Source organism: Mustela nigripes, unplaced genomic scaffold, assembly GCF_022355385.1.
Source record: "Mustela nigripes isolate SB6536 unplaced genomic scaffold, MUSNIG.SB6536 HiC_scaffold_76, whole genome shotgun sequence".
Classification (NCBI taxonomy): Eukaryota; Metazoa; Chordata; class Mammalia; order Carnivora; family Mustelidae; genus Mustela; species Mustela nigripes.
The window spans coordinates 3,177,738-3,192,437 of NW_026739491.1; the positions used below are offsets into that span (position 1 = coordinate 3,177,738).

At 42.8% G+C, this 14,700-nt stretch overlaps 1 protein-coding gene across 1 annotated transcript in view; it reads left to right on the forward strand.

Moving 5' to 3' along the window:
* LOC132008234 (DNA damage-binding protein 2) overlaps positions 1 to 14,700 on the forward strand; it is a 21,659-nt gene continuing 6,959 nt past the window's right edge. The window contains exons 1-4 of the mRNA XM_059386730.1: positions 1 to 79; positions 176 to 332; positions 1,476 to 1,609; positions 1,985 to 2,176. Coding sequence (XP_059242713.1) covers positions 206 to 332; positions 1,476 to 1,609; positions 1,985 to 2,176 — 453 coding nt within the window. The 5' untranslated portion in view covers positions 1 to 79; positions 176 to 205. The remainder of the gene's footprint in view (positions 80 to 175; positions 333 to 1,475; positions 1,610 to 1,984; positions 2,177 to 14,700) is intronic.

The following is a 14,700-nucleotide window of genomic DNA, read 5'->3' on the forward strand; positions in this document are numbered from 1 at the left end:
CTCGTGCCCCGCTCTTCGCGGGAGGGGCGGGGCGTCTCCGAGAGGGGCGGGGCCGGAGCTAGAAGCCAGATTGAAAGCGGTGAGGCTGTTTGGCGGGAAGTTGGCTTATTTCCCTGGTCCCCGCCTTGTTTCTCCCCAGGGGCTTCACAGTCTTCCTTCCACGATCTCGGCATAGGGCACAGTACCCTTTCGCACGGAGGACGCGATGGCTCCTAGGAAGCGCCCAGAAACCCAGAAGACCCCCGAGGTGGCTGTGCGCCCCAAGAGCAAGAGGAGCAGAAGCCCCTGGGAGCTGGAGCCCGAGGCCAAGAAGCTCTGTGTGAAGGGCCCTGGTACTGCCTGCGCCTGCTGCTTTAATAATTCCGCCTTTTGGGGTTCTCACGCAGGAGGCTGGAGTGGGGGATGGGTGCTACTGGTTTCTCCAGGCTGTCCCAAGTTTTGGATGCCTCGGGCTGTGCATTTTTCTGCAGGTCCTTTGACATCATAGAGCTTGGGCTTAACCCCCCTCAGGTGACGGGAAGAGGCAGAAGAGCTCCATTACATAAGACACAACGGACCTTCCAATTCCTTGTTTTTCCCAGGATTTTTACACACGAGGACTGCTTAAAATAACCCTACCTTGCCTGGTGGTGTGTGTGCTGAATTTCTATAGTCATGGTTGCTAGCTGTGTGTCCTTGGTTTCCTCTGTAAGAACCCTCAATTTCCTTCCTTAGAAAACTCAGTCTCTGAGGTTTATTGGGGCTTGAACCTGGGGCGATAAGGAGTGTGGGGGAACACAAAAGACTGGTGTAGGGGGTTGCTGCTGAAGTGCTTTATGTCCATAAAAAGAAGGAATGGGTTGTCAAGAGACCAGATTCATAGAGACCAGGTCCTCAAATACATCTTTATCCCTATTCTGAGTGGATCTACCTCTCCAAAAGCAGCTTAATTAATTTCCAGCCACCAGACCCTCTAGATCCGCTGGTTTCCAAAAGAGCAGATTGGACTTGGGGCCAACAACTCGTCACCTCTACATTATGTTAATGCAGGATTTAAAGATATTTTTTTCCTCAGTCACTTCTACTGTGCTCTCCTAAAACCCTTTTATTATGCATCATATGTGATTTTAAAATTGTCACCCAACCCTAGCATGAGTTTCCCAGCCCACTAGGAAGAGTTCTGCATAAACTTTATTCCTGTGTGTCTTTTTGGCTCCCTGCTCAGAAACCCTGCAAAGGGTCTGGTTTCCTATGATTTCATATTTCATTTCACTTCAAAATTACTATTTCGGAGAGTGTTTGGGGCAAGGGGCTGGATCCTTACTTTATTTCTTGTGCTGAGTGAGAGTGAGCAGACCCTGGAAAGATCTCAGGAGGTGATGGGAGAGACTGGCTATGCGGCATGAAAAAACAAGGCTTGCTTTCTGAGATTTCAGCAGGAAACTCTTGCGTGCGTGAGAAGAGAGAGGAAAATATGTGTCTGTTCTGCTTGGCAGGTTCTAGCAGAAGATTTGACTCAGGCTGCCTTTGGGCGGGGTTGGCTAGCCTGCAGGTCCCGCCACCAAGCAGCATCGTCAGGGCCCTCCACCACCATAAGCTAGGCAACGCCGTCTGGCCATCACTGCAGCAGGTGAGGTGTTTCCTGGCTGAAGTGCTCCAGGGGTTGCCTGGTACCTTTTCATTATGGGGATGTTCTAAGGTTAGATGCTGGGTTAGTTCAGCAGATTGGTCAGATCACCTCTGTGTTGGGGACTGACCTACTGGGCATTCAGCCAGGTAGAAGTCTTATGCCGTAAAGGTCTCATCTGGAATGCACTCTGCCCCCTTGCTTTCCAAGATGAGTTCATGCATGTTGCCTGCACAGAGCCAGGCAGTTAGTTTTCCTTTGGTGGCAGGACTTGACCCTAGAGCTCATCTATAGAGGAGGCAGAGATTGGCAATTTACCCAGGACTTGGGTTTTAATTCAACTTAATTCTTTTTTTTTTTTTTCTTCCTCTGTGTCAGGGTCTCCAGCAGGCCTTTCTGCACTCTCTGGCTTCTTACCGGATATTCCAAAAGGCTGCCCCCTTTGACAGGAGGGCCACATCCTTGACATGGCACCCAACTCACCCCAGCACCCTGGCTGTGGGTTCCAAAGGGGGAGATATCATGCTCTGGAACTTTGGCATAAAGGACAAACCTACCTTCATTAAAGGGGTGAGCAGTTCCCTGTACCAGTCAGTAGTGCTGAAGAAGTGTTTGTGGAAGGAATGAAAAGTTATTGGGGAATGAGGAGATGATTGGGATCAGAAGGAACTGGGTATTTTCAAACGAGTAAATGGTAATGCTATTCAGATCTGCCTTGAGTGCCAGCCCTTAAAACATTAGAAGGTATAAAATATTGACTTAGGTATAAAGGCATAAAATATAACTTACAAGAGGGTGCTCTTGTAAGTTATCACACAGAACAGAATCTGAGCCCCTTCTTACCTCTTGGCCTTGTCTCCTACTACTGTCTTTCCCCACTTCCTAGGCTTTGAGCCACACTAGCTATTTCTATTCTAAAATGGGGTCTTTGAACTTGCTGTTCTCTTTGACGGGGGGTGCTCTTTCCCATGCTTTTCTCATGGCTGGCTCCCCCTTACCACTCAGGTCTTGGCTTCATGTACTTCTTCACACAGATGTCACTGACCACTCTGTCTAAAGGAGCCTCTGCTTCACTCATTCACTCTCTCTCCCCTTACCCTGCCTCACTCTCCCCACCCCCTGAACAATGTTTATCAGTATCCGAAATGTTTTACTTATTTGTATGTCTCTGCCCATACAAATGTCTTAGGAAAGTAAGTTCCACATTAAGAGGGACCTTGCCTTTCTGGTTCACTACCATATGCCTAGTGCCTAGAACAAGGTTTGGTCTCGAGTTGCCGCTTTATATTTGTTTTTTGTTTTGTTTTTGAGATTTTATTTATTTATTTGACAGAGAAAGATCACAAGCAGGCAGAGAGGCAGGCAGAGAGAGAGAGGAGGAAGCAGGCTCCCTGCTGAGCAGAGAACCCGATCTGGGGCTCGATCCCAGACCCTGAGATCATGACCCGAGCCAAAGGCAGAGGTTTAACCCACTGAGCCACCCAGGCACCGCTACTTTATGTTTGTTGAACGAATGAGGGCCTTGAAGTGTAACTGGGAAGATGGGATATGCATACAAGGTAATTGACACTACCGATGCTAAATGCTGCAGAACGTGAGAGAAGGAAGAACCCCTTTTGAGTTAGAGAGAAGGCTCCTGGGTGAGTAGGGAGTGGGGAAGAACAATAATTAGGTAAATGGAGAGAAAAAGGAAAGGCAGAGTGTGTTCGGGGCAGTTTGGCATAGCATTTTCTAGGCATGGTTAGTATTTATCATGAGTTGCTGAGGCAGGATGGTGCCACCCCGCCACCAAAGAGAAGACCTTAGTTTGCCCAGCAGGGGGTTAACAGTGGAGGGCTGTACCGTCAAAAGTGGCTTTCTGTGTTTAGAGCAGAAGCCACAGACTCACATGCTTAAAGAAGCGAAACAGGAAAAAGAATGATAGGGGGTGGGGTCAGAGGTACACTGGAGACGATTAACGTGTAAGAATCTAGGTCCCTTGGAGCACCTGGGTGGCTCACTGGGTTAAAACCTCTGCTCAGGTCATGATCCCAGGCTCCTGGGATGGAGCCCCACATCCTGCTCTCTGCTCAGCAGGGAGCTTGCTTCCCCCCTCTCTCTCTGCCTGCCTCTCTGCCTACTTGTGATCTCTGTCAAATGAATAAATAAAATCTTAAAAAAGAATCTAAGTCCAATGATGATATCAGATCTGATTTATTCAAATGAAGCCTGAAGTCCTAATTTTGTTTTACATGAAATGTTCTGATTTTTAAAGATGGTGATGAAATACACCAAAAATGTACTCTCTTACCCATTTTTAAGTGTGCAGTTCATCGGCCTTATGCACATTGGAGTTCTTGTGTAGCTAGTCTCCAAATCCCATCTTGCAAAAGGGAAACTCTGTACCCACTAAACACTTAACTCCCCGTTCTTCCGTCTCCCCGTCCTTGGCAACCACCATTCTACTTTCTGTCTTGAAGCTTTTGACATGCTCACAAGTATCTTGCATAAGTGGAATCACACAATTTTTATCCTTTGGCTTATTTCACTTTGCATAATGTCCTCTAGCTTCATCTGTGTTGTAGCAGGTGTCAGAATTTCCTCTTTTAGACTGAATAATTCCCCACTTGATCCATCCATCTTGCTTCCGCATTCACCTGCTGATGGACACTTGGGTTGCTTCCACCTTTCGGCTCTTGGGAACAAGGCTGCTACGGACATGGGTATGCAAATATCTCTTCAAGTCCCCACTTTTCAGTTCTTTGGGGCATATCACCAGAAATGGAACAGAAGAGCTAGATGAGGCCAAGGGTGAACCCAGGATGACTTTTCTTAAGTGCTTCCTCAAAGCAGCCCATCAGAAAAGGCCAGGTTAGACAGGCTTGGGATGAGATGCGTGTTCAAGAAAACAGGTGCTTGGGGCACCTGGGTGGCTCAGTGGGTTAAAAGCCTCTACCTTCGGCTCAGGTCATGGTCCCAGGGTCCTGGGATCAAGCCCCGCATCATCGCATCATCGGGCTCTCTGCTCAGTAGGGAGCCTGCTTCCTCCCCTCTCTCCGCCTACTTGTGATAAAATCTTTAAAAAAAAAAAAAAGAAAAGAAAAGAAAAAGAAAACAGGTGCTTAAGGCTTAAGGCCAGAAGAAAGGCAGCCAGAGGAATGCTGTGAACAGACCTAGGCTTTCTGCCCCTCTGGTGAGACAGGTGACCACCAGAAGGGGCAGTTTTTAAGTTGAAGTCAAAACCCAGAGCTCAGACAGGAAGAGATTTTTGTTTTGTTTTCCCCTTGGAATCTAGGACATGGGAATAGACAAATTTAAGAAGTAGCCTAAGGGTGTCCTAGAGGAAAGCCTCCTGACCGAAAGGGGAATGACATCTGCTTTTAACTTGTGCCAGGCTGAGGCTGCTTTGGGTTTATACCAGTCTCTAGTATAATGTGACTTTAAGTGACATTTTCTCATGCATGGCAGAGATTGGCCTGAGCATCTGAACTTTGTGACTAGCAAGAGGCTAGATGGGAGCAGAAGAAGGATATGGTAGCCTGGAGACCTCTCTGTCTTTCTTCCTAGATACTAACAGAAAGTTGATTTGAGAACAGGGACTGAAGGAGCAGCAGTGTCTCATTTTGCTACTTCTTTTTTTCTTTTTAATTTTTTATTTTTTAAAAATTTTTAAAGTAGGCTCTGTGCCCAAGGTGGGGCCTGAACTCACAACCCCAAAATCAAGAGTCACATGCTCCACTAACGGAGCCAGCCAGGTGCCCCTCATTTTGTTACTTCTTTAGTCCTCTGACCTTGGCTCTGATCTTTCCATCTTTCCGGCCCTTGGCAAGGAAACACGTGTGACATTTTCAAAATGAAGATTACTTGGTTTTATTCTTCTTGTAAAATGATCGATGCTTCTCAGAATTTCAAATAATACAGAGAAAAGCATGAAGAATAAAAATTACTTGAAATCTCCATTTGGGACCTCTTTCTCTGTGTGTATGCACTATTATACACACCCAAACCTCTACTTAGATTTTTGCGTAAATATTCTACCCTAGAATCTGTTGTATTTTACTTATTATATCAGATATTCTAGTTTAAGGTCATGTACCAGGCAACCACTAACAACATCCTATAATTCCCTTTTGTGTTTTGTAATTCCTTTGGTATCAGGGTATTGCAGACCTCGTAAACAGAGTTAGGAGTATTCCTACCTCTTGTATTTTCTGGAATTCTTTGTGTAAATTGATACTATCTCTTCCTTAAAATTTTTGTAGTGTTTTTAGGGCTGGAGTTTTCTTTGTTGGGGAGTTAACTATGTGTTCAATATCTTTCATAGCTATGGAGCATTTTAGGTCCTGTGTTTTTTGTGAATGAGCTTGGTAGTTTGTCTTTCAAGAAATTTGTCCATTTTATGGGGCGCCTGGGTGGCTCAGTGTTAAACCACTGCCTTCGGCTCAGGTCATAATCTCAGGGTCCTGGGATGGAGTCCCGCATCGGGCTCTCTGCTCAGCAGGGAGCCTGCTTCCCTTCCTCTCTCTCTGCCTGCCTCTCTGCCTACTTGTGATCTCTCTCTGTCAAATAAATAAATAAAATCTTTAAAAAAAAAAAAAGAAGAAGAATCCTGATGCCTACCCAAGTCAAAATGGATTCTTTCTTTAAAAAAAAGAAAAAAGAAAAAAAAAGAAATTTGTCCATTTTACCTAAGTTGTTGAATTTAGTCACATGAATTTGTTCCTGGTATTTCCTTACTATCCTGTTAATGTCTACAGGATCTTTAGTGATACCTACCCTCACGTTCTTAATATGGGTTATTTGTGTCTTTTTTTCAGCCCCAAAGTTTCCTCATACCCCTTTGCAATCCACCCCTCCCTACCTTTGAAAATTTTTGATCTGCTTTCTAACCCTATTGGTTAATTTGCATTTTCTAGACTTTTCTATAAATGACATAGTACAATATAGACCCTTTTTTTTACCCTGGCTTTCAGTCAGTATAATTGTTTGAGATTCATCTATATTTTTACATGTATCAGTTGGGTTTTCTTTTTCTTTCTCAGTAGTGTTCCATTATATCAATGTACTGCAATTTATCCATTCACCTTCAGAAGGACATTTGGATTTTTTTCCAAATAAAAATAATGCTGTTATGAACATTTATGTACAAGCTTTGTTGGCTATATGTTTTCATTTTTCTTGAGTAGGTACCTAGTTGTGGAATGACTGTGTTGTAGGGTAGGTATCTTTTAAGGATTTTTTTAAATGAGAAGAAAAACTTTAATATTTACATATTTGCCATTTCCAGTTGATTTTCATTCTTTTGTGTGATCTAGATTTCCTTTTGGTAATATTTTCCTTCTGCCTGGAGAATTTTCTTCAACATTTCTTATAATGTGGGTTGGTTGGTGATACCATTTTTTTCTTTTGTTAGTCTTTTTAATCTTTGCCAGTATAGATATCTTTGCCAGTATAGAATTCTAGGTTCACAGGCTTTTTTTTTTTTTTAAGATTTTATTTATTTATTTGACAGAGAGATCACAAGTAGGCAGAGAGGCAGGCAGAGAGAGAGGGGGAAACAGGCTGAGCAGAGAGCTAGATTCGGGGCTCGATCCCAGGACCCTGGGATCATGACCTGAGACGAAGGCAGAGGCTTTAACCCACTGAGCCACCCAGGTGCCCCAGTTCATAGGCTTTTGTTTTTGTTTTCTTGCTTTTACTACTTTGGAGATGATTTCTGATGCAAAGTCTTCTCTCATTCTTATGTTCCTCTTTACATTTTTTTCCTTTCTTTTTTCCTTCTGGCTGCTTTAAAAATGATTGTAACTTATCTGGTGTATTTCTCTGCATATTTCTCCTCTTTGGGGTTCATTGTACCTCTTGGATCTCTGGGTTTGTCATCAAATTTGGAAAATTTGGGACACCTGGATGGCCCAGTGGGTTAAGCCTCTGCCTTTGGCTTGGGTCGTGATCTCAGGGTTCTGGGATGGAGCCCCTCATAGGGCTCTCTGCTCGGCGGGGAGCCTGCTTCCCTGTCTCTCTCTGCCTGCCTCTCTGCCTACTTGTGATCTCTCTCTGTCTGTGTCAAATAATTAAATAAAATCTTTTTTAAAAATTTGGAGAATTTTAGGTCATAATTTATTCAAATAGTTTTTCTCCCCCCACTTTTATTTTCTGGGATTCCAGTTCTATATATGTTAGGCTACTAGGTATTGTCCGTCCTACAGGTCATTCATAAACTGTTCATTTTTTAATACCCCCATTTAATTTTGCATAGATTCTATTGCTGTCTTACATATTTACGATCTTCTGCATTATCTAATCTGTATTAGATGTATTTTTTCCCAGATGTTGTATATCATCTCTAGAAGTTTGCTTTGGGCCTTCCTAAATATATTCTATTTCTTTTTTCATGTTCACTAATTCCTCTACTCTCTTGACCATAAGAGTACATTCGTGATAGTGGTTTTAATGTTTGTGCTAATTCTATCATCTGTGTCACTTCTGAGGGTGTTTCATGCTTCTTTGCATGCCTGGTAATTTCTCACTGGATACCAGACATTGTGAATGGTACATGGTGGGATATTGGATTGTGTTGTATGCTTTTAAGTAGTGTTGGGCTTTGTTCTGGGATGCAGTTACTTCTAAACAGTTTGATATCTTCCAGGCTTGCTTTTAAGCTTTGTTAATCCAGTTACTGTATTAGTTTACTATTGCCTCTGTAGCAAATTACCACAGGCTTGGTGTCTTAAAAGAACACAGTTTTATTTCTTACAGTTCTGGAGATCTGGAGGTCAGAAGTCTGAAATCATTTTTTCTGGATTTAAGGTCAAGGTGTTGGCAGGGCTAGTTCTTTCTCAAGGTTCCGAGGGGAGAATCTGTTTCCTTGTATGTTTCAGCCTCTTGTGACCGTCTGAATTGCTGTGCAATGGCTGCTTCTTCTGTCTTCAAAGTACATCACCCTGATTTTTTTGCTTCTGTCCTCCATTACCTTCTCTTCTGCCTCTGACTCCTCCTGGGTACCTCTTATAAAGACCATTTTGAGTTGGATTATATCTATCCCACCCAGATAATAATCCAAGGTAAACTTCCCATCTCAAGACCCGTAACCACATGTAAGGTCCCTTTTGTCATCTAGTGTATCTATTGTTCACAGGGTCCATGGCTTAGCACATGGACATCTTGGAGACCCCAGTGAGCATGGTTATACCCCAATGGTCATGGGTTTAAGGCAGCCCATAGATATAACCTGTTCTCACCCTGAGGCAATACCCTTCCGATGACTCAATTTTTTTAAAAAAAGATTTTATTTATTTATTTGACAGAGAGAGAGAAAGATCACAAGTAGGCAGAGAGGCAGGTAGACGGGGAGGGAGAAGCAGGCTTCCCACTGAGCAGAGAGCCAATGCAGGGCTCGATTCCAGAACCTTGAGATCATGACCCAAGTGGAAGGCAGAGGCTTAACCCACTGAGCCACCCAGGCACCCCAGGACTCGATATTTTGCATATTAAGTCTTCCCTTTCCTGACCTTGAGAATACAGACTGTTCTGAGGATTTCTCCCCTACTGATGTATGATGTTTCTCTCCGCCTCCTCCTCCAGACTTGGGTAGTTTCCTCAGACACACGGATACATTTAATACTCCCCCAAAGACTTGAAGGGACCCTTGCGAAACTCTCCAGAATGCTCCTTCTGTGTGTGTCTCTCCTCCCCAGATTTTTGCCACTAATTCTTGCTCTGTTGGCTTTCCTAAAATTCTGTCTCCTCAGCTCCGTGAGACTGCTGGGCCGTGTGGTTCCTCCCTGTCTTGCTTCCTGAAGACGCTCTCCAAACAGTCACGCTGGGGCAGTTGCAGGGCGCTCTTCCTTCTTTCCCTCCTGTCTTGTGCCGTCTGTTGTCCAATGTCTGAGAACCTTGTTCATGTATCGTGTCCATTTTTTTGGTGGTTTAATACAGGAGGATAGGACATCGTTGGAAGCAAAAATCCACACTTACTAATTTTAACAGTTTATCTGAAGATTTAAAATTTTTTTCCTACACAATCTTGTCCTCTACAAATAAGGAGAGTTTGGTTTCTCTCTTTACTGTTCCTATACTTTTTTTTTGCCCTATTCCATTGGCAAGACCTCTAGCACGTTGTTGGTATTAAATATAGCAGACATGCTTGTCTTGTTCTTGATCATAGAAGGCTTTTCTATTTGACCAGTAAGTATGATTTCTTCTTAATTTTTTTTTTTTTTAAAGATTTTATTTATTTATTTTACAGAGAGAGATCACAAGTAGGCAGAGAGGCAGGCAGAGAGAGAGAGAGGAGGAAGCAGGCTCCTGCTGAGCAGAGAGCCCGATGCGGGACTCGATCCCAGGACCCTGAGATCATGACCTGAGCCGAAGGCAGCGGCTTAACCCACTGAGCCACCCAGGCGCCCCAGTATGATTTCTTCTTATTATTGTGATAAAATACACCTAAGATACGATGTACCATTTTAACCATTTTTAAGGATTTTTGTTGTAGTTTAGTGATCTCTACACTCAACATGGGGCCCCAAACCACAGCCCTGAGATCAGCAGTTGCATGTTCTTCCAACTAAGCCAGCCAGGCATCCCCGCATTTTAGCCATTTTAAGTGCACAATTAAGCACACTGTGCCACTATCACCACCAACTGTTTGCAAAACTTTTTCATTTCCCAAAATAAAACACTGTACCCATTAAACAATGACTTTCTATTACCCTCCTCTAGATCCACTAATCTGCCTTCTGTCTCTATGAAGTTGACTATTCTAGGTACCTCGTATAAATGGAATCACATGATATTTGCCCTTTTGGGTCTGGCTTCTTTGATTTAGTGTAATGTTTTCAATTTTCATCCACGCTGCAACTTGCATAAGCACTTCATTCCTTTTTATAACTGAATAATGGGCAGTCATATGGATATGCCACATTTTATTTATCCATTCATCTGCTGATGGACGTTTGGGCTGTTTCCACCTTTTGCTCTTATGAATACAACGGCTGTGAATGTTCATGTACAAGTTTTTGCTTGAACACCTGTTTTCACTTCTCTTACGTACACACAGAGGAGCATGTTTGTGTGTTAAAACTTGTCTGTTTTTGAATATCCTCTATCAGACTATGGAAGTTCCCCCTTTTACTTCTAAATAAAGGAAGGTACCAGAAGTTCTTGGCATGAATGATAATCGAATTTCATCAAATACTTTTTTGTATCTCTTGAGATCAGCATATGATTTTTCCCCCTTTATTCTGCTAATGTGATGTTACACTGATTAATTTTTTTTTTAATTTTTATTTATTTGAGATAGAGCTCGAATGGTGGGGAGGGGCACAGGGAGAGGGAGAAGTAGGCTCCACGCTGAGCAGGGATCCCTAGGCTAGGCTCCATCCCAGGACCTTGGGATCATGATCTGAGCCAAAGACACTTAACCAACTGAACCACCCACACACCCCTACACGAAGTGATTTTTTATGTTTATTTTAGTTTTATATTCAAATTTTTTATTTAAATTTTCTTCTCCCACTGCTTTTTTTTTTAACCTTTCCAATTATATCTCTAGCAGGTAATACTGCTTCTTAAAAATTGTGGTAAAAGCACATAACATTTATCACTGAACCATTTTTTTTTTTTTAAGATTTTATTTATCAGAGAGAGAGGGCGAGAGAGCAAGAACAGGCAGACAGAATGGCAGGTAGAGGCAGAAGGAGAAGCAGGCTCCCTGCCGAGCAAGAAGCCCGATGCGGGACTTGATCCCAGGACACTGGGATCATGACCTGAGCCAAAGGCAGCTGCTTAACCAACTGAGCCACCCAGGCGTCCTCACTGAACCATTTTTAAGTGTATGGTAGTGTTAACTATATTCATGTTATTGTGTAGCAGAACTGTAGAACTTCTTCATCGTGTAAAACTGAAACGCTGCACCCACTGAATAAGTTCCACATTTTCCCCTTCCCTCAGGCCTTGGCAACCACAATTACACTTTCTGTTTCTATGAGTCTGAACCACTTTGGATATCCCTAAGTTTTGATGGTCTTATTGTGGTTACCCAAAAGCATGTTCTTAAAGGAAATACACAGTAGTGTGTTTGAGGACCATGGGACATCATGTTGGCAATTTATTTTCAATGATACCAAAAAAGTAGGTGTTTTTTTCCCCCCAGAAAAGCACTTCTTTGTGCAATTTTTGCAACTTTTCAACTAAGTTTTTTAAACAAAGTTTAAAAAAAAAAAAAAGGACTGATATTATTTCTTCCTTAAATGTTTAGTACATTCAGCAATGAAGCTATCAGGGTCTGGAATTTACTTTGCAAGAAAGTTTTTAGTTGTCACTGCAATGTCTTCTTTTTTAAAAAATATTTTATTTATTTATTTGACAGAGAGAGAGAGATCATAAGTAGGCAGAGAGGCAGGCAGAGAGAGAAGGGGGAAAGCAGGCTCCCTGCTGAGCAGAGACACCTCCCCCCCCACCATGCAGGGCTTGATCCCAGGACCCTGAGATCATGACCTGAGCTGAAGGCAGAGGCCTAACCCACTGAGCCACCCAGGCACCCCCCACAATGTCTTTAATAGGTCTCAGACCATTCTGATTTTCTCTTTCATGTTCTGTCAGTTTGGCAGGTTTGCATTTTTCTAATGAATTTGTCCATTTCATCCAAGTTTTAATATTTATTGGCATCAGATTAGTTATATCCTCTTATAATTTTTTAAAATGTCTAGGATTTATATTGATGTCCCTTTTTTGATCTGTTACATTGGTTATTGGTGACTTCTGTTTGATCAGTCTCAACAGAGGATTATCAATTTTATTAGTCTTGCGTTAAACTGATGTGGTTTTTTTTTTCTTTTTAAAGTAGGCTCCATGCCCAGTGTGGGGCTTGAACTCACAGCCCTGAGATCAAGAGTTGCATGCTCTTGCATGCTAGCCAGGCACCCCCAACTTTTGTTGGTTAATTCTCTCACAGTATATTTGTTGTCTCTTTCATTAATTTCTGTTCTTTTTTTTCTCCTTTTTTTTTTTTTTTGAGATTTTACTTATTTATTTTGGAGAGGGAGAGTGAGAGAGCGCGCAGGGGGAGCAGAGGGAGAGGGACAAGCAGACTCCACGCTGAGCACAGAGCCTGACGTGGAGCTCAATCCCATGACCCTGAGATCATGACCCTAGACGAAATCTAGAGTCAGATGCTTACCTGACTGAGCCACACAGGCAGCCCTCTCCTACTTTCTTTTCCTGTTACTTTCACAACTTCTTGAGATGGATGTTTTGAGGCATTGATTTTTAGCCTTCTTTTATTATGGATGCTTCTAGGAATATTTGTATACAAGTTTTCATGTGAACATACATATTCATTTCTCTTGGGTATATATGTAGGAGCAGAATTGCTGGGACCTACGGTAATTTTGAGTTTTTGAGGAACTGTCAAACCATTTTCCGCAATGACTACTCCATTTCACATTCCCATCAGCAATGTAGGAGGGCTCCAACTTCTCCATATCCTAAACAACACTTTTCCAGCTTTATTGAGATACAATTGACAAATAAAAAATGCACATATTTAAAGCATATAGGGTGAATTTTAACATGGGTACATTGCAAATGATTACCACAGTTGAGGCACCTGGGTGGCTCAGTGGGTTAAGCCTCTGCTTTCCGCTCAAGTCACGATCCCAGGGTTCTGGGATTAAGCCCTCCATCGGGCTCTCTGCTCAGTGGGGAGCCTGCTTCCCCCTCCCTCTGCCTGCGTCTCTGCCTACTTGTGATCTCTCTCTGTCAAATAAATAAATAAAATCTTAAAAAAAATGATTACCACAGTCAAGCTAGTTAATATTCATCACTTCACATATTACCTTGTGTGTCTGTCTGAGAACACTTAAGATCAACTCTTGGTAAATTTCACACACACAACACAGTATTATTAACTATGTCACCACGCTGTACATTAGGTCTCTGGAACTTATTCACCCTGCAAGATTGACACTTTGTACCCTTTGACCTACATCTCCCCATCTCCTCCATCCCCAAGTCCCTGGCAACCACCATTCTACTCTGAGCTTTTATGAATTCCACATATGTAGACCCACATATAATTGAGATCGTGTAGTGTCTGTGTCTGATTTATTTCACTTAGCGGAACTTCCCCCTGGTCGTCACAAATGGCAGGATTCCCTTCTCTTTGAGGGCTCCATGATACTCCATCATACATACATACCACATTTTCTTTATCCCTTCATCTATCAGCAGACACTGAGGCGGTTTCCTTTCCTGGGCTATTGGGAGTAGCTATAGTGAACACAGGAAGGAAGATAACACGGTGAGAAGCTCGTTTCATTTCCTTGGACTCTATACCCACAAGTGAGACTCATGGACCATATGGTGTATTTTCTGAGGAACCTCCATACTGTTTTCCACAGGGCGCCATCCAATTTACATTCCCATCAACCTAGTTCAAGAGTACCTTTTTCTCCACAACCTCGCTAACACCTCTTATCTTTTGTTGTTTCCATAATAGCCATTCTAACAAGCATAAAGTGATAGCATTGTGGTTTTGATTTGCATTTCCCTGATGTCAGGATTAGTGATGTTGACTGCCTTTTCATATACCTGTTGGCCGTTTGTGTGTCTTCTTCGAGAAATGTTGGTTGAGGTCCTTTGACCAGTTTTTAATGAGGTTATTTGGGGGTTTTTTGTTTGTTTATTTGTTTTTTGCTACTGAGTTCCTCATATATTTTTGATATTAACTTCTTATTAGATCTAGTTTGCAAGTGTTTTTTCCCCTTTCAGGGGTTATCTTGTCACTGTCCATCTTTTTTATCATTGCCCTCAGAGGGGTGTGAAATAGTATCTAGTGGTGACTAACCGTGCTTAGCATCTGCTCATGTGCTCCTGGCCATTTGCATGTCTTTAAAAAAATGTCTGTTTAAATCCTTCGTCCATTTTTTGAGAGGGTTGGTGGGGAGGCACAAGTAGGGGAAGGGCAGAAAGACAGGGAGAAACAGACTCCCTGATGAGCAATGGAACCCAATGCAGGGCTCAATCCCAAGACCCGGGGATCGTGACCTGAGCTGAAGGCAGACACTTAACCAACTGAGCCACCCAGGCGCCCCAGGTCTATTTTTTTTTTTTAAAAT